The 19,247-nt window shown below is 40.5% G+C and overlaps 2 protein-coding genes across 3 annotated transcripts; one reads left to right on the top strand and one right to left on the bottom strand.

The window, feature by feature from the left end:
- Positions 1-250: 250 nt before the first annotated feature.
- On the top strand, positions 251-3,131 carry rdh14a (retinol dehydrogenase 14a). Its single transcript, XM_030045239.1, has 2 exons — positions 251-609; positions 2,008-3,131. The coding sequence occupies exons 1-2, from the start codon at positions 367-369 to the stop codon at positions 2,623-2,625; spliced, it is 861 nt and encodes a 286-aa protein (XP_029901099.1). The 5' UTR covers positions 251-366; the 3' UTR covers positions 2,626-3,131.
- Positions 3,132-15,098: 11,967 nt separating this feature from the next.
- Positions 15,099-17,807, bottom strand: LOC115354468 (protein YIPF5-like). Of its 2 annotated transcripts, none has more exons than XM_030044862.1 (5): positions 17,682-17,807; positions 17,050-17,195; positions 16,650-16,795; positions 15,595-15,776; positions 15,099-15,261 (listed from the first exon to the last, which is right to left on the bottom strand). In XM_030044862.1, exons 1-5 carry the CDS (start codon positions 17,804-17,806, stop codon positions 15,099-15,101), a joined length of 762 nt encoding a protein of 253 aa, XP_029900722.1. In that variant the 5' UTR covers position 17,807. The 2 variants fall into 2 exon arrangements, with proteins under 2 accessions (XP_029900722.1, XP_029900723.1); XM_030044863.1 differs by having other exon boundaries at positions 17,050-17,187; positions 17,707-17,806.
- Between the last annotated feature and the right edge of the window lie 1,440 nt (positions 17,808-19,247).

Genomic DNA, 19,247 nt, shown 5'->3' with positions numbered 1-19,247 from the left:
GTGGTTGGAAGAGTGTTCAAGTTTTAATTAGTTTTTACAGTTTAAACAAACACGTTTGACAGATGGAAGAGAGGAGGGAGCTAAAAAGACACAGCGGAGTCTAAAGTATAAAATGAGTAAGAAAGACTGTTATACATGATAGCTTACATGGTGGTTTCTAAAATAAAGCAACTGTACAACTTGTAACGTCCAACCAAAAGATTGGAATACACGAGGGGCACTTGAAGGCAGCACAGCCTTGGCCGTAGTCGTTTGCTATGAACTCTGGGTAATGCAGTACTTAGCTGAGGTTGTTTACCAGTCACGCAGCTGACGGTCTGTTTGTGCCGGTGTGACATGATGCGGCTGTGAGGGACAGCCGCCAACATGATGGACGGACAGACTGTGATAGTGACCGGGGCCAACAGCGGCATAGGGAGGGCCACCACCGCCGCTCTGCTGAGGCGCGGGGCTCGCGTCATCATGGCGTGCAGGGACCTGAGCAGGGCTGAGGAGGCGGCCCGGGACCTCCTGCTGGAGACCGGAGCCGACACCGTGCAGCTGCTGCTCAGACACCTGGACCTCGCCTCGCTCCAGTCCGTGCGCACTTTCTGTCAACACATTATAAAGGTACATGAGCCAGCGAGCTGATGTTTGCTAACCACGCGCCGCTAGCTTGACGCCACGCACGGTGCGTCCCCTCCGCTCTGTCACATGAACTCAACTCCATGCGCCAGGGTTTACTGTGTGACCGAGTCACTTCTGCTGTTTAGAGATCAGTTAGTCAGGAGCCTTTGACTTGGCATGCACACAATCACACAAGAAGCTCTCGCTGAAATCAAACTTAAAGAAGTGAAGTTAGTCTTATATTGGTCTTTTGATATAAAGCTGCGTTTGCCCTTTGGTAATTAATATATGTGCCACTGGTTAATTCTGAAGAGTCAAACTAACTCTGATGTGTTTGTCCCATAACATCCCCTATCACATCATCACACCTTTTACTTTTAGATTCAGTTCCAGATCCATACAAGTTTATTTTACAACAGTAAACCGTGCAATAAGGAAGCAAAGTGAAACCGTGACATATAACGAAATGTGATGGAAATAAGTGTTGCTTTGTAGATTATTTGTATGGTGACTGGAAGTATCTTTCTCTGACTCACAAAAGGTGTTGCACCATGGCTCAAAGTGCAAGATGTCAGAGTGGACTTTGTTCCTTTAACAAAGATCTGTATGTTATAAAATCTACCACAAGGACTTTTGGTGAAAACTTTAACATAAAACTTGTGTGTAATGTGAACAAGTACTACACATTAGAGTGTGCATACCTAGGTTCAGACAAAAGTTTAGAAATTATGTTCAGATTCAGGTCGGGTACAGTCACGTTGGCATTATTTTAGTGAAACAGTGTGAAATAAATCAAAATGAGGACCTACTATCTGTTCTGGGCAACTTCCTGTATAGTCTTGGAGTTTACGTGACGACACTGAAGGCAACACATAGGCTGTTTCAGGCAGTAAATGTAACCTAGTGATGGAGGACAAGCAAAATCTGCAGCTTGGGTCAGGTTGGGACACAAAAACAAAGATTGTTACGATGCTCTCGAGCTCGGGTCAGGTTCGGACAAAAATATGTGGCGTGATCCGCACTCCAGTGCACATCACCAGTGATAATTAATAATTTTGAGTTGTCCGTGCTATAGTAAAATACTAAATATTATAAAAATAAAAAACATAAATTAAATATTAAATATAGATTACACATGTATAAAAGGTGCCATTATAGTCTGAAACACCCGACCCATGCTTCGATGTCTCAGTCTGCTTTAAGTATTTTGACACAGTTTTTGTTTTTCTGTATCCCATCAAGAAAAGACTACCAGACATTTTTTTGTTAAGGTGCTCAGGAATCAGGATTCAGAGGAGATTTAGAAGTCATACTTCCAGTCAAGTGACCTTCATCATCATCATCGTCATACCTTTAGTATCCAAACCTCATATGCAACTTTTTTTTGCACTGTTTCAACAGGAGGAGCCCCGCATAGATGTGCTGATCAACAATGCTGGGATCTACCAGTGTCCTTACACCAAAACTGAGGACGGCTTTGAAATGCAGTTTGGAGTCAACCACCTTGGCCACTTCCTCCTAACACACCTGCTGCTGGACCTCCTGAAGCAATCGGCCCCCAGTCGCATCGTGGTGGTCTCCTCCAAACTCTACAAGCACGGTCACATTAACTTTGAGGACCTGAACAGCGAGCAGAGCTACGACAAGGCGGCCGCCTACAGCCGCAGCAAGCTGGCCAACCTGCTGTTTACCTGTGAGCTGGCCCGCCGTCTGGACGGCACCGGCGTGACCGTCAACGCTCTGACCCCCGGCATAGTGCGGACCAATCTGGGGAGGCACGTCCACATCCCGGTGGTAGCCAGGCCTCTGTTCAACCTGGTGTCCTGGGGGCTGTTTAAGAGCCCTGAGGAGGGGGCTCAGACCTCAGTGTACCTGGCCTGCAGCCCAGACGTACAGGCCAGTCAGGGCAAGTGCTTTGCAGACTGTCAGCCACAGCGCCTCCTGGACAAAGCCACTGATCTGGAGCTGGCCAGTAAACTGTGGGACATCAGCGAGGTCATGGTGGGCTTAACCACATGAGATGGCGGGGTTTCAGAGGATTTACTTGATATGATCAGCTGTCCTCAGGCACCTTTTACAAGCATTTAACCCATTGAAACCTGAGCAAATTCACTTGATTTCTTGCAGCATTAGAAAAAGAAATCACATTAAAACTATAGTTCTTACTACAGTTCTAAATTTAAAATTAGATTATAAGGAAATTGCACAAAATTACCGAAAATTCATGGGGAAAAAAATCCTCCCGAAAATAAAATTAGCTTAAAAAAAAGAAAGTTAATTTTGTTCAAAGGGTGAAATAAAGCCTTTTAAAAAATAAAGGCCCTCCCACAGGCTCCTGGGTTTAAAACAGTTAATATTATGACACTCCTGCCTGCTCAGTTTTGCACAGCTCCAGAATATACAGCAAAACGACTTGCTTGTCATCACAGAATGAAGCCTTGAATAAAGCCTTGAATTGAAAGCATTACAAAAATGTACACAGAATTACAGTGAAATTAATGATGTAAACCAATATTGTGTCTCAATGTGAGTGTCTTTAATGTGAACAATAAAGGCTTTTAACACTGGGAAATGATCCTGTAGGTCTGAGTTATTTTGTTTTCCAATATTCTAGGTGTATGAGTGTACCATCAGTTGCCTCATGAACAGACCATCTATTCCAACTTCAACTCCACATGTAGCCATGAATTCTGATTATAAAACGATATACATTCATGTACCTGAATGAATACTGTTGCTGTGAATACTGAGGGGGGTGAGGGAAATTTACAAATGCCAAGATCAAGTCCTACTGGCCTTTTCGACCAACAAGAGAGTGGCTCCATTCCAGTTCATTTTCACAACCTGAATAGTTTGTTCCAACATGGAACCATGAACATAAAAAGACCTGAAGTGGGAACCATGAGGATGATGAGAGAAATAAAAGAACAACAGAGAAATTAGCAAGCCAACAACATGTCTGCTGAAGAACCAAAACTATTGCCTTCTCTTTGGACAACTCCTGAATTTCAGGAAAAGATGGAAAGGAGTGCTAGAGAAAGTAATTATATCTCAAAATTGCATGTAATTTCACATACTATTTTTTGGTTTGGTTTATGAGTCAAGTGACTTTTAAACATGTTATTATACTTTTAAGAGATATTTGGCTGTGAGCAGTGGACTCCTCAGATTGATTTGTGTTTCAAAACAAGTTTTAGTTGTCAAACTATGTTTTGTTCGATGGAGCATGAAAATCATAGCTGTTGCATAAAAGTAATGAAACACTCGAGGCCTATGTCTTGTATTAACTAACTTACTGACCAACATCTCAGCTGTGATCATCTATGGTGACTGAAACCCAGCCATGATGTTACTGACATATATAAAAGACAGTCTCTTGTTTTTTATTGCTTCAGTAACTTTGACAGATAAAAATCTCTTACTAATATGATTGTGGAAAACATCACATTGCATAACAGTTAAGGGCTAACCTCCTTTAGGTTACAGGGCAGTGACATTGTATTGTTTCAGTCAGTAACTGTAAAGTTTTATTTATTTATTTATTTATTTTTGGCATTTCTGCTTTATTTGACAGTCACAGTAGAGAGAGACAGGAAAGGCAGGGAAGAGAGAGGGGATGACATGCAGCAAATGACTTGAAGGTGGATTTGAACCCAGGACGCTGCGATCAGGACTCAGCCTTAACAAGTGGTACACGCTCTACCACGAGAGCGACCGGGCGCCCAGTCAGTAACTTTATGTGATTTGGAATTATTTTCCTTGTGATTTTGCCTGAAATAACCCAGGCTTCTTTTGCATCACCTCTCAGAGGCAGGGCCCTACCTAATACTTGGTACTATGAGTATCTGTAATCAGGTACATAATAGAATAATGGTCATTGACTTGCTTCATTAGCAGACTCTCTCATTTACACACCAGGCTCCAGGGGAGGCAGGGGTAAGTTTAGAAATGGAATCTCTTTAGAGGTTAGTTAGTCTTAAATCAGCCATGCTCGCCTCTCAAGCTGAATGCAGTCATTAGTCAGGAATGTTTTCTCTCCAGGTCACCCATAGATAGACCACTTCTGTCTACATGAAATGGTAGCGAGACCCCCAGATCTATAATGTCTTTCCCACCTGTATTTTTCATTAGGACATTTCTGGATCATTTATGAGGAACATGAAAACAAGGCAGAAATTTGAGGGTAGCCCAGTTTATCTACTTCATCTTGCAGAAAATGGTCTTGGGGCATTTTAATGGCAGTTTCATTCTATTTATTTTACAAATAACTAAAATTAGTCCAATTACGGGGTTTAATGTCCTTAATATGTACTGAAATATTGATACTGCAATACTAATATGGGCAATGATGGTATTATGCTGCTTAGTCCACACACAATGGTTTAATTAAGCAACATAAAACATTTTTTTCCAGCTTCTGTTGGGCTGGCTGCTTTGAATATGGTCATCTCTTTTAAACATGTTTTCGGCAAATACACTGGCTTTTCACCAATCTGATTACAAAAGCACCATTTTTACACAGCATAAAGGCACTAATGAAAACTGCTGGGTACCTCTGGCCTGGAGTATGTCAAATCCTGCTGTCTTTTGATCATTTATGTATTTACTTAGCTGTTAACAGTTACTGACTGTTTAGCTGTCTTCCACAATGTTTCAGTTCTTAATATTTTCCGTGGATAGCCTGGTAAAACACAGACCTCTGTGACTATCTTGTTTATTGCAGATTTACGTCAGGAAAAAGGAAAAGATTTTTCATATACTCCCAACATGACCAACTGTAGTTCTCCAGCTTCTTAAAGTACCATGCCAGTGATTTTGCATGTTTGGCACAATATCTCTAAAATGTATATACTTTATGCTGTTGCTGCTCATTTTTGATATTAAGGTATTACGCAAGCCTTTGTATCTAAGTTCGATATCATTTCCCGCCCCTTTTTTATCCAGCCATTGGTTTCCATTCATTCCACTATGATATGAAAATGAACTTTCAGAGACTTAAAAAACTTTCTTCACACCAGTATTCCATCACTGTAATAAAGTCATCCACATTAGTTTTCCAAAAAGCAGCAGCACAGCGCTCTGCAGTAAAATGGTGCGCCCGGAAAATAGTCCCCAGATTTCGATTATACAGTATATGGCGAAATCTTTAGTACCCTCACATGATTTGAAAAATAATTAGTTGCAATGTAAAATGTGGGTAAGTTATAGCAAATGCACCAAACATTCAAAGTCACTGGTATGGTCCTTTACATTAGAAGGAGTGGGAGGGGAGAGGGCGTCATCAGCTGCCTGTTAGGATCTGTGAAGAGCAGACATAATTCTGAGCACAGTCTGTGGGGTTTGCAATAAGCTGCCCACTGACTGTAACTGCTAGGCACAGAGCAATATACTGGATATACACTGAACGTTTATTAAAAATCTGATATGATAGTGGCTCCTCACCAACCACAGTTAGTTAGTATGGTTATATTACTATTAGTGCTATATCAGATGTCTGACCAGAGAAATCATTCCAGTGCTGCGTGGGTGGATTTTACTCAATAGTCAGTCAAATCTGCAATGAAAGCAGTTGCCTTAAAGGGATAGTTCACCCATCTTGAAAAACGATATGTTATTTCATTATGTAGCATAGTAGTGGTGCTTTCTTCCTCTCTTTGTCACTGAGTGCTGGATTCTGGCTGGATGTTCCAAATACTAACTGTTAGCCTCCTGCTGCTCTTAAAAATAACCGCCTTAATCCATTCAAGGAAAATTCAACGTCACTTTACAAGTGTTGCTTTCTGCAACTAAAATACACATCTATGACTGGTGAGTACACACAGGCAAGAGTTTTTGTTTCTCTAATTGCTGTTTAATACTGTTTTTTTTTTTTCTGTTATCGACATCCAGAAAGATCAAGTAACTTCTGCACTTCCTGTATCCCTCCACACCAGAGGAGCAGCAGCCACCACATGTACGCATGTTGGAGGACAAAAATAACAACTTTCTCCCAAGTACTAAAAGACAGCTGGCAAGTGATGTTGTGACAAGCCTCTTCTTGTTCTCCGCTCTGTCACATGTTTCACGTAACTTTCAGGCTCCTGCCAGCCACCGCTGTAACGGAGGATCAGCACAGAGAGCCTAGACCACACAGGAAAATAGTTCTGCTGGGAATTTTTTTTTTTTTTTTTTTTTGACAAAGATCAACATTTTTATGCCATTTCGCAATGTAAAAAAAAATCTAGTACACATCATTAACCTCAAACTTTGTTTATTGTACAATTTGAGTGGATTAAGGCAGTTATTTTTAAGAACGTTAAAAAGATAGCACCACTACTGGCATAACAACTAGAGGTGAGTGAAATAATATAAACATGTTCAAAATGGGTGAACTGTCCCTTTAAATCCAGTTCTAGGTAGCATTTGAATGGCCGTGAAAAGTCTTCTGCTCTGTTTTGTGAATAGCAGCAGATAGTTTATATTTATTTGCTGATGAATCCAGATGGTAAGGCAACGCTTGCTACAGTGAGCCTGACCATGACCCTGGCCCAGAGGCAGCGCTGCCCTGCAGGCCACATTGAGGGCAAGAAGCAGCGTACACCTCTAGCTCCTCACTGATTGAGCAAGTAGAGGCACTAATAGGAGTTGACTTTTCATACATGTAATGGTGAGACTCCAACCTCCTCTACTTTCACCAAGATGAAAGTGCCAATTCTTTATCTGTGTCTTTCATCATCTTTCCTAATAGTAGCTGGAGCAGAGCCAAGTCTACCGCAAGCTGAAGGAAAACAGCCTGGCTATTTAGTTTGGCCCAGAAACTCCTGCACATCCAACGCTGTTCTGCGCTGCACTGACCTTGATGGTGAACTTTTCAACTTTCCCCCCCGTGTCAATAACAAATTATTTTAAGCTGTCGTACCTTGGTGGTTTATTCTGCCGCTGCGATTTGTAATGATTGCAAAGACATGATTCGAAGCAAAGGGACTGGTGAGTGCTAAGGCGCATATTTGGACGTGTGCACAGACACAGAACATGAATTACCAGAGTTGCTGCGCTTTCTTGAGATAGAGTTAAGCGGTGTGCTTTTGAGTTCACATGCAACTTTATTGATGGAACAGTTGCACCAAGGAGACATCATGAAATTCATCATAGTCATAACAACATAGCGTAGGTATGGGCATTCTCAATCATATCTATAATTCTTTTTAAAAATGGGATACCAATTACTATGATGACTAAGAAACACTGTGAATAGGTATTTTTACAAATGCAGCACTCTGATTAATTATCTCACAATACTGCTGTTATTTGAAAAATTATAACCCTTATTCTAGCTTATTCTCACACTGTAGAGCACCATGGCCACTGGGTTATATACCACATGCTTATTGCCCTTTTTAAAAGGTAAAATTTATGAATGGTAGCTGCCAAGAACTGACATTTTCTGCTGGCATTCACTATCTATAAATCACATTATGGTCATTCCAAAGTAGTAGTTTCCCCAAGGTAGCATGTCATCCATGAGACACTGATACACATACTCTCCTTTGAAACCTTGGCTAGATTACCACTACTGCCACTAGCAGTGCTGCTGCGGCTAGAGCCACTACTACAGTTCATGACTATAACCACAGTTAATGACTGTAAACCACTGCTGGAAAAAAAGCCTGCTGGTGCAGAATCTGATCAAAACATTTCATTACAATCAGTTCAAGTTAAGGAATCCTCACAGAAAATTGGTAGTATTGATTTATTCAAATACATCTGGAATCAGTCAAACTGCATCACACTCATCATAAGTCATTTAACCTTTTGAAATACATTATCCCACACATAAGTTTTTTCTTTGTTTTTTTTATTTTATTTTATTTTATTTTATTTTATTTTTTGGAGGGGGTGTTTATTTATTTATTTATTTATTTATTATTTTATTTTATTTTATTAGGGAATGGTATTTAACAGTATTTTTTCTTTACAATTTATTCATTAATTTGTGATATTTTTTATGGCAATTTTCTCATTTTTGTAAATTTCAATTTTTTTTTCTTATTTCTTCTTTTGTTTTGCTTTGTTTTGCCCTGTCTTGTGTTGTTTGTACATTTTTTGGGGGGAACTGCATTCTCTTGTAATTGAAAAAAATGTTTATAGTAACTTTCTGGTATTGATTTTTTCCCCCTAACTTGTTAATTGCTTTCCCCTCGTGGTTTCTGAAAGAAATGATGTGAACTTCCTCAGGACGGACAGGGTTAATAAAAGCCCTGTACTGTATATCATATATCAGCAAATCCCTGTATTGGCACAAGCGTCCAGAAAACAGGCAGGACTGATCTGAGCACTGGGGTAGGAGATTTGAGAAACAAGCTGGCGTAGTCCAAACATAACCTATACTACATTTGGGGAAATCAAATGTAAATGGAGGCTGGTGAGAGAGTTTCAGGAACGTTCTTTGGGGGAGGGAAAGGTATTAAGCACATTAAGCAGGTGTTACATGAAGCAGCTTTTTGTCATTTGGAGTGCTCTGCGCACCGCTTAATGATGGGCTGCAGCGCACGGAGCGAAGATCAGCATCACCCCACACCTCGGTGAAAGAAAGGTGAGCGGGAGCGCCTGTCGGAGAGAGCTCATAAATCATCTGGAAGAGTTTAGTGTAAAGTAGCAGGAGAGTTGAGGAGGGCTCGGGGAGCTCTTGTCTTCAGCCTACCGCTTGGCCAGAGGGATTTGTTTGGTTTAACCAATCCAAACAGTCAGGAGAAGAAAGACTGGGCCTGCTCCTCTCAGTCCCACGGCGGGACTGTCCTTTCCTTTCCCCTTTTTTTTTTTCCCCAAGAATACACACATGTTCTCTCACACACATGCTCTCAGCAGGGGGAGTGTGCTCACTAATATAAACACACTCTTTTTTGTCACTGTTTATCCTGTTGGCCTCCGCTAACTGTGCCTTATTTTTTAGTAACTCAAGTGCACACATTTTGCATGTTTCCCTTCACGTGCGATTTAGTTAGACATGCCTGTTAATATCTCGCAGATGCTTGAATGGCTGTCTCCTTGACAGCCGTTGACAGACTTTAAAGGGATAGTTCACCCATTTTGAAAAATGCAAGATGGTCTTACTTCCCCCCAGCTGTTCTGTAGGACAGTAGATGTTACTGAGTGCTGGATTCTGGCTGGATGCTCCTGACAACAGCATCACATTTTTTAAAATGGGCAAACTATCCCTTTAAAGCTGTACTCAGCAAGCTCTGATCAATCTACACTCCTCTCATCAGCCTAAATCACAAAATCTGGACAAAGCATCTGTACTCAGTGTGCAGTTTACTGATGTCAGCTCCAGCATTGTGGATGGCATTTCTCAACATGGATTTTGCTGGTGTAAGGAAATGAGAGTTTTACTGGTTGAGAAAGTGTGAAAATGCAGAGTAGTAATGTGGAGTAGTAACATGACATCGTTTAAAGGGAGACAGAGAGTGACCATGAGGAGGCAGGCAGGGGGTGGGGGGGCTCAAACACACACATTTTCCTGTTCAAACCCAAGTCCAAGCCAAAATCACAGCTTCTTTTAACATGTTTGCTAATGTTCACTTGGTAGCTAACATATAGCTAAAGTTTCCTAATCTTATCCTAACCCTGACCTTAACCTCACCTTAACCAAGAAGTTTAGTCAATGCTAGCTAACGAGCTAAGAAGCTAATGTTCACTTAGCTAATGAGCTAATGAACGGGCTAACATACAAGCTAATGGTTAGCCAATGAGCTAATGAACAGGCTAACATACAAGCTAATGGTTAGCCAATGAGCTAATGAATGGGCTCACATACAGGCTAATGGTTAGCCAGTGAGCTAACATTTGCGCTATAGGCTCCTGTGTGCAGCTGTAACACCTGGACCAGGGGTTCTCAAACTGGGGAACGCGTACCCCAAGGAGTACATTGGTGTAATACAGGGTTATATGTGAGATTTTTTTTTTATTTTAAAAAGTGTTATATGTGAGATTTTTTTTAAAAATTTTATTTTAAAAAGTTAAAAAGTTAAAATGAGTCATGCAATTCCTAAAATAATTAGTCAATGCTATAATAAGTTCAATAAACAAAAATAAATTTAAGTTTGATAAAGTACATTTTATATTGACTTTTCCCTTTGGGTTTCCGGAAGGTGTCAGATGTGTGTGTTTATGGTTTCAATCTGCTGCTGTGGTCGTCGAGCGAGGACGTTTGTTTGCTATGACTGGGACAAGACAAGACAAAAAACAATCCAGAAACTGGATTAGTGGTTGAAACATAGCAGTGATACAGCTGGAAGCAAGGAGAGAGAGGAGAAACAAAATGTCCTCAGTATCAGCTTGTTGCCTCACACACTGATGGAGCTGGTTGGACCTCTTTACATTGGCCAATTTTTTTTTTTTTTCTTTTTCTTTGTGCACTGGTCGGGGTACATTACTGAAAAAGGTTGAGAAGCACAGGCCTTGGCGAGGCAAAACATGACACCAACACAGTTTCCTGTGGCGGACCAGCAGGTCTGTTCCACACTTTGGTGTGAAGTGGGCTCGTCTGGCCTGTTGGCCTTCCTGCCTGTATCTCTGCCTTTCCTACAGCGGACTGTGTGGATGGAGCAGCTCTGGAAACATAATGCTGCTTGTAGAAATACGTTTTGTGATGCTGTTATAGAAGCCAGACTCGGTTGAAACTGCTGGAAATGTTTGGAGTGATGTTGTCCCAGGTACAGGAATGCAAAAAAATATAACCTAAACAGAACAGACCAAGAAATGCAACTGCTAAACGCTTTTTTAAAGTGCTTTGAAGCTTTTTTTTTTTTTTGACAATCCATTGATGAATGATATGGTTATCCTTAAAAATAATGTTGTGAAAAATTTGAAATTTCTGATTATTTTATAATTATTTAACGTTTCTGTATTACTTTGCTGGCGTCTTTGATAAGCCAAAATCTACGCAACAGCGCCACCTTGCACTGGTCAGGCCAACTGCTAGTTTAAAGTTTGTAGTTTAAGAAGCAAGTTTGCTCAGCTCAGATGGCAATCTGAAAAATCAGAAACCTTCTCCCCTCTGTTTGTTGCTGTCTGACAGCCCCGTGCATGACAAGATGTCTCCTTTTTCTCTTGAGTCAAAATGACATCTCTGCTGCTGTTTATTCCTTTGCTCCTGTTTGCTCCACACCATTGAACTTTTACATACATGACACAGGTTTTCTGCCTGGAAGTTACTGCAAACAAACACTGTGATTCAGTCCATTGAGCTGTGTATAGAACTAGCTCTGCTGCAGTGTATTCTGGGAGCTTTATTCTGGGAGCTTGGCCATCATGGGAGTGTAGCAGATCGGGGTTCAGTGACTCGCGCACTCAGCCATTTGTAGAGTACACGTGAGCCTTGAGAGATTTATCATTTTCAAACCGTTCACAAGTTTAGGAACCCGCGCCAAGCACAAGACGTGCGCTGATATCAGTGACTGATATCAGAGGCAGTGCGTCTGGATCAGGAGCCCACTCTGTGTTCGGTAGTTCATTTGATCCACACCATTAAAAAGACGGGACTTTTCTTCAGACTACTACTTGGATTCCTTTGTTAGCTTTTCGCTGCATAACATACATACTGCTCTTTGGCATGTTCTTTGCATACTGGTGACCAAAAAAGCGGACCAATCTGTTGAACAGTGCAGCAAAACCATGTATGAGGTTCACTTACACCGGCCAAGTCACACTGATTACCAAGCTCTAATGTTTCTGTTTTTGTTGAAACTTCTCTCAAAATTAATTTGAGATTGATTGATTGAGGTAAATGTTCTACAAGTAATAAATGGACCGATGGCATTTCTTCACATCCTTCAGTGCAATGCCATTACAAACTAGGTGGAAGCAATTACATTTATGTTACTGTAACTATTTTTTAGCAAATTCAGTAATTTAACTTTTGGTACATTTTTGCTTACAATACAACAAGACAATACTTTATTGTTATTGTCATAATAATAACAAGAAGATATCGTTTGAGCATCTTAATACTGGCGTAGCAAAAGTGCCTTTCAAGTATCCAAAATCAAAAATATATCAATATTAAATACTTGTACTTCACTACTTTTTAAATCACATCCATTAGAGAGAACAAATGTTGTATAAGCATCAAAAAGAGGATCAATTGATAAAGTGTCAAACCTTTAAACAGTCCGATAGCAAAAATGAGTTTGACTTTGTTGGTGCATTTTTGTCATTTCCAAATGTCCAATGAATTGTGTGGAATAAGTGGGGAGTGACATCAGAGAATTGTGTTTTTGTCAGCTGAGTCTAGAGGGCCGTTTTGCACAATGCGCCTTTAAAAGAATCTGGTTTGAACCTCGCACCGATTATTTTAAAACTGGATGGAAAAGGTCACACCTAACAAAGTCATTGTTTTGACAAAGGAACTTTTACTCAGAGCACATTTTAAATGAGCAACTTTTTAATTAGAATGCATGTTAATACTGGCTTTGTAACATCACAACACATTTTACAATTACTTTACAATAAAATGTGGGTCAAAAAGTTTGTTTCAGTCGTACTCCTGCATTTTAGGGTGGCAGAAGTGTAAGCATTCAAATAACCATGATGCCTTGCGTTACACACCTCAGTCAACTCCACTCATCTCTGTCCCAAATGATCCTCCACCCTGCTGGCAGCCGACTGGTGTAAGGGGACATCTTCTGCCATAAAATACAAGACGCCTGTTCGCCCAATAACTTGCCCTAACATGGACCTTGGTGATTAAAAACTGTCTATGTGACTTATATTCTTAGGGTCAAGATGCTTTATGGGTCAAATGTTTTAGGGTTTTAGGGTTAACTGATATTTTAAGTAGATTTTCACAGCTTTACCTCTGCTTCTACGTATGAAAAACACCAGCAAATAATCACACTTCTACCTGAGTAGCAATTTCTAGTACTCTTTCCACTGCTGAAACAACAGTGTTGTACAATTTCTGTCGCTGTCATCTTGATGGAGCACAGTTGTGGTGGCACCGCAGCCTTTCATCTGATGCACAAACACAGAGCAGAGAGAGAGCACGGCCTTACATTTATTCCCACAGAGGCTGACCTTGTCAGCTTGTGCAACACCTGAGGGACTGGATCCACCTGACTGATTGGAGCGGGCCCTCAGAAGTTACCCGTTGTTAATATCACTGAGAATCGTCTGGACATTGCTGTACCCGACCCCTCACCCCCCACTCCCATCCTACTCCCCCTTACTCTTAAAAGCAAGTTGTCTGTGGAGCGTCACTTACTTTCCAGCTGTCAGAGCCTGCCCAGACCCCAATGCATCACGGATGCCGTGTGAAAAATGAGTTCCCTTTCTTCCTCTGAATGCTCCAGAGGTCTGTGGATTGTGACTGCTGCTGCCTGCATTCAACATGCTCTTCTTTTCACAGTAACACACACAGAACGTCTTTTTCCAGCTGACAATAGGATGATGTTATAAGACTAACAAGTGTTTTTTTACAACAAACAAAACAAAAAAAAGGGGTTAAAGTCAAGAAATAAAAGTGGTTTTGTAATTCTGAATCCCATTTTTTGGTGTGCAATGTTCATTTCAAGCGTGTTGGACATGACACCCCTCAGCCCCCTCCTCCGAGGAAGGAACAGGAATCATTTCTTGAGGATTTCTATGCTGTGAAAACGATCTGTGTTAGAAAACTGATATCATGGCTCCCTCTGCTGTAACACCAGAGAATAGTGCCTGTTGCGTAAAGAAGGTACAGGTATTTTTAGTCTGTGTGCGACATTAATGTGTTGGTGGGCCAGGATGGTGTATAAAAAATATGTCATATGTCAGGTTTTCAGGATTGAAGACACATAATTTTAGCTGGACCAACACATATATTTGAAAACATTCAATGACTTTTGGAGGGGCTTCATAAACTTCATAATAGTCTGCCAACCCATCTAACCCATCCCTCATTTCAGGTAAAATGAATGAAAATCACCTCAATTGGGGTTATGGGGTCTGAGCTGACAACAGTGATTTGAAATAGTCATTACAGTATGCATGTGCTTCAGGGAATCAACCGTTGTTTGACCAAAATGATTTTCTAGAATAAAAACAGGCATGAGACATTAAGAAAGGACAAAAAGCGGAACAAATATTTACTTTGTACAAAATTAAATAAACATGTAACACTTACTTAACCAACACTACAAAAACCTAGGCTTACTTTGAAGAAATAATATGCAACAGTTTAACTTAAGTAAATGTTAATTTTGCTCATCTCATTTATATCCAAGTCTATATCCAATTCATTAAAGCTTTTACATTTACTCTCTATGTCTTATAAGTCTTTCCAGGGAAAAAACCTGTCCTGCACTGGAAGTAATGCGATTTATGTTTCCAGTTTGTTTAGGATAAACAGAAAAAGAAGACTGGGTGATTAGCCTGAGCAGTGATAGTCCCCATGACTGAGCAGACAAAGCAAAGAGGACAGAAACTCAAACCCCATCAACAGAAAAAACCCAAGGTCCAGCTCTCCCAGAGTAATCAGGTTAAAATACTGTGATTAGTGCAAAGACCCCGTAGAGCAGAGCACACGGGTAAGCCACCAGCAGCTGTTGGCCCTGCATGGCCAGGGTGGAGATGAAGATCTTGGAGGCGGAGAAACTACACCAGCAAATCACTAACAAGGCCAAACCTGTGCCCAGGAAGCCCCTGTAAACACAGAAACACTCAGAGCCAATCAAAATCAACCAGACCAACAGCTTGCACAACAAATCCAACCTGATGATTCCTACGGGGAGCGATAATAATAATTAGATCCATGGTTTATGAATGGTGACAACTTTACATTACAAGGTCAGGTGAAATCTTGATTTGATTTGATTTGCAAAATGATTCGTTGCAATACAAAATGTGAGTGAATTGTAGTAAAAGGGCCAAACATTCAAAATCACTGTTGTGGTCCTTTAAAGATGTAAGTGTTTGAACAGGTGAGTGACTAGAATGAGTGGCTAGAAACAATAAAGAACAATGATGTGGACTCACTGTAAGGAGAAGAAGATGGCGAAAGTGGAGAGGGCCACCATGGGCAGTAGGCAGTAGCCCAGGACACTGGCCACACAGCCGTAGGACACTGCCAGGGAACTCATCAGATTGAGCAGGATGTACATCCCAATACAGGCTATGGCACTGATTCCATACACGTAGCCAAAGTGGACTTTGCCTGCCTGCATATGACAGAAGAAATAGGTTTTTACAGATAACGTTTGCAGATAATATCTAACTACTGTGGAAAACAGAGAGAAGAGCCCTGAATGTGGACAAGGGAATTTGCTCATAACTGATGTAGTAAGGCTGGATTCATTTTTAAACCAGATTAAATCATAGTTCACCATTAAATACTGGCTTCAAACGAAGAAGGACATAACATTACATTTAAACCTGTCTTTAAATCTCAGTTTAGTTTTTATTACAAATAGATTAAATTTAATCTGGTGGCACACAAGCTAAAACTTAAACTAGGATCTGATATTAACTTTAAACTTGAGGAAAATTAACTTTTAACCTCTGAAACCTGAGTAATTTCACTTAATTGAGGAAAATTGAGGAAACATGGGGAAAAAGGCAATCAGCAAATTAACAAAAAAAATGCCCCAAAAATTACTGAGAAAGAAGTAATACTGGAAAAAAAATAAAAATACTGGAAAATTGCTTCAAAAGACAAAAACAAAATACTCAGAAATTAGCAAAAACATTAAATAAATAAATGAACAAATGGTTGGATTGAACATTTTCTACAGGACAGGCTGCAACAGGTGTTTGTAAATGGTCTTAAATCTATGTTGATTTTAAACACATGGCTCTATGTATTATTTGTATTTTTTAATTTGATCACTTCCCAGTTGAAAATGTCAGTTTCCGAAGCAAAGTTTAAAAATGTTTGAGATAGCTGCCATTCCGCTGTGAATGTCAACAAAAAAGAGTTACTAGGTTTACTTGAGTGATTTCTGGTGGGGCCAATGGAATCAATGTACATGAACTGTAGAAATGGCATGACATTCAAAGGGGAAACAGATTATTACGAAGGAACTTGAACTCACCATCAGCAAAGCTGCCCCCAGTGCAATGCAGAACAGGATGGGGCCTGTCAGATCGGTCTCATTCATAATGCTGCCGTCCGCTGCTTTGAAAGGGTTCAACACCGTCAGCGCCTTCTGCCAGATATGGTCAAAATTAATGCCGAGCTCTGAAAATTGAAAAGAGAAGCAGAACACTTTTTTTCATCCAGCTAACTCAAGGAGCAACAGTATTTGAAAATCAACTTTAGAGTCATGCATCCATATTATATAAACTTCATAATACAAGTCAGTGCATTACATGGCTGTTTTCTGGGGGCCCTTGATGACAATACTCACTGCAGCCAGATTACCTGCATCTGTCTATTTCTTTGGTACAGTACCTGTTTAATAGTTTGGCATGCAGTTATGAAGTATATGTTACCCTCCAGAAGGGGAGGTTCCTCTTCATAATGATCTGCTCCTGTGTCTCCCAGAGTCTCAGACGGCATTGCAGGCTGATAGATCTGTCCTGTGTATTGCTGCCCCATTGATGGATCAAAAACACCAGCCATGGGGGCCCCTGATCCACTGTCGAAAAATTAATTTGTGAAAAAGAACATGGGTAATTTAAAGGGATAGTTCATTTCGATTTTTAAAAATGGGAATAACGGTAGAAATGCATCCTACAGTAGTGGTGCTATCTTCCTGTCATTGTTACTGAGTGCTGGATACTGGCTGGATGCTCCAAATGCTAACTGTTAGCCTCCTGCCATTGAGGTGGACTTCCCCCCAGCTAACAGGCTGTCCTACATTACAGCTAGGGGGAGGTGAAATCATATCAAATTTTTCATATCAAATTTTTCAAAAAGGATGAAAATACCATGAGCCAGAAAATGCAATGAGAAGAAAAAAAATCATGGCCATGTTTTACTAATTGGTGGCCATGAGATATAATTTGTTACCCACTTTAATGAACTCGTTCCCACATTTTAGTTCATTTGTGGCCATGAGATAAGTGTGCATTTAGACACTTTACAAGCATCGCATCACTAGTGTTTCAGTGTTTCTACTTACTCATCCTGATAAGCAGGGCTCATGCCATCATAGGTGTCGTAGCCGTAGGCCACAGCGTGACCCTGCTCGTCGATGTAATATCCTGACTTGTAGAAGTCCTGGTCAAACTCCTGGAAGTCGCCCATGCTGCTGGAGCCAGTCAAGAGAAAGGACAACACATTTATAACACAGATAATCTGGAACATCCTCACAGGCACCAAAAATACATTTCCACCCTCCATCGCTATAAATAAAATAAGAAAAGCAGTATCATCAACATTTGTCTGTTCAGTGGAAGTCAGTAGAGAAACTAGATTTTAAAAACAGTTTATGCATACACTACTCACAAAAAGTTAGGGATATTTGGCTTTTGGGTGAAATTTATGGAAAATGTAAAATGTTCACGCTACAGTGATCTTATATCATGAAAGTAGGGCATTTAAGTAGAAGCATACACTGGTGATTTCCTCATCTCAAACAATTTCTTGAAACAAAAGCCAACAACAGTGGTGGATATACCACAACAAAAAATGTCAGTGTCAATAACTTGTCATGTGCCCTTGAGCATCAATTACAGCTTGACAACGACGTCTCATGCTGTTCACAAGTCGACTTATTGTCTGCTGAGGCATGGCATCCCACTCTTCTTGAAGGGCGGCCCTCAGGACATTGAGGTTCTGGGGTACAGAGCTCCTGCCTCTACACGGCGACTCAGCTGATCCCATAGGTTTTCTATGGGATGCAGGTCTGGAGAAAGTGGAGGCCACTCCATCTGAGGTACCCCAGTCTCCAGCAGCCGTTCCCTAATGATACGACCTCGATGAGCTGGAGCATCAAACACCTGATGTGAATTTTACCGTTAAGCTCCTTGTTAGAGAACAGCAACTTGTGCAAAAAGTACTGAAACATTGAACAGTTGGACATGTGCATTCAAAAGTTTACAGAAGGTCACATTAAGTTCACCTGTAAAGGTTATAATGCATTTTAGGTTCATCCTGAAATTTCACCCAAAAGCCGAATATCCCTAACTTTTTGTGAGTAGTGTAGTTGTTGTACAGGTCATATGGAGCAAGTGTGTGCACTTTCAACAGAAATCACCATTTTTGGCCCAGATGACTGCTAGGGGCCTTTTTTTTTTTTTTTTTTTTTTTTGCATCAAATTAAAACATAAATCTGAATCAATCAATTTGATCAATTTATTGCCCAGCCTTACATAACATTATATTAAAAATAATAATAAAGTAAATAAAGAATTTTTGAAAGCATGAACTCCAGTAATGTAACTCAAGTAATAATTTGACTGAACAACTTTGATTTTTAGAGGGTTTATCTGACCAGGAGTGGGCCTGTCTATACTTTGACTTCACATGCCTCTCACAAGCATTAAAAGTGTACTGGAAAGCTCCTGGAAAAGCCTCATGTCTACCCCTGGTGGTAGACTATGCCAGCATGCAGTGAAAAAAAAAACAGGCAAGTTGACATTTTACAGAAGAAAGAGCTGTTAGGTGCGTTGGGTGCATGCTGAACTGACGGTTGGATCCTAAATCTTGGCTCCTGGTTGCTGAGGTGTGTCCTACTGACAAGCAG

Source organism: Myripristis murdjan, chromosome 22, assembly GCF_902150065.1.
Source record: "Myripristis murdjan chromosome 22, fMyrMur1.1, whole genome shotgun sequence".
In the NCBI taxonomy this organism is placed as follows: Eukaryota; Metazoa; Chordata; class Actinopteri; order Holocentriformes; family Holocentridae; genus Myripristis; species Myripristis murdjan.
Note: the sequence above shows the minus strand (reverse complement) of the source record. Positions and strands in the feature narration are given on the sequence as shown.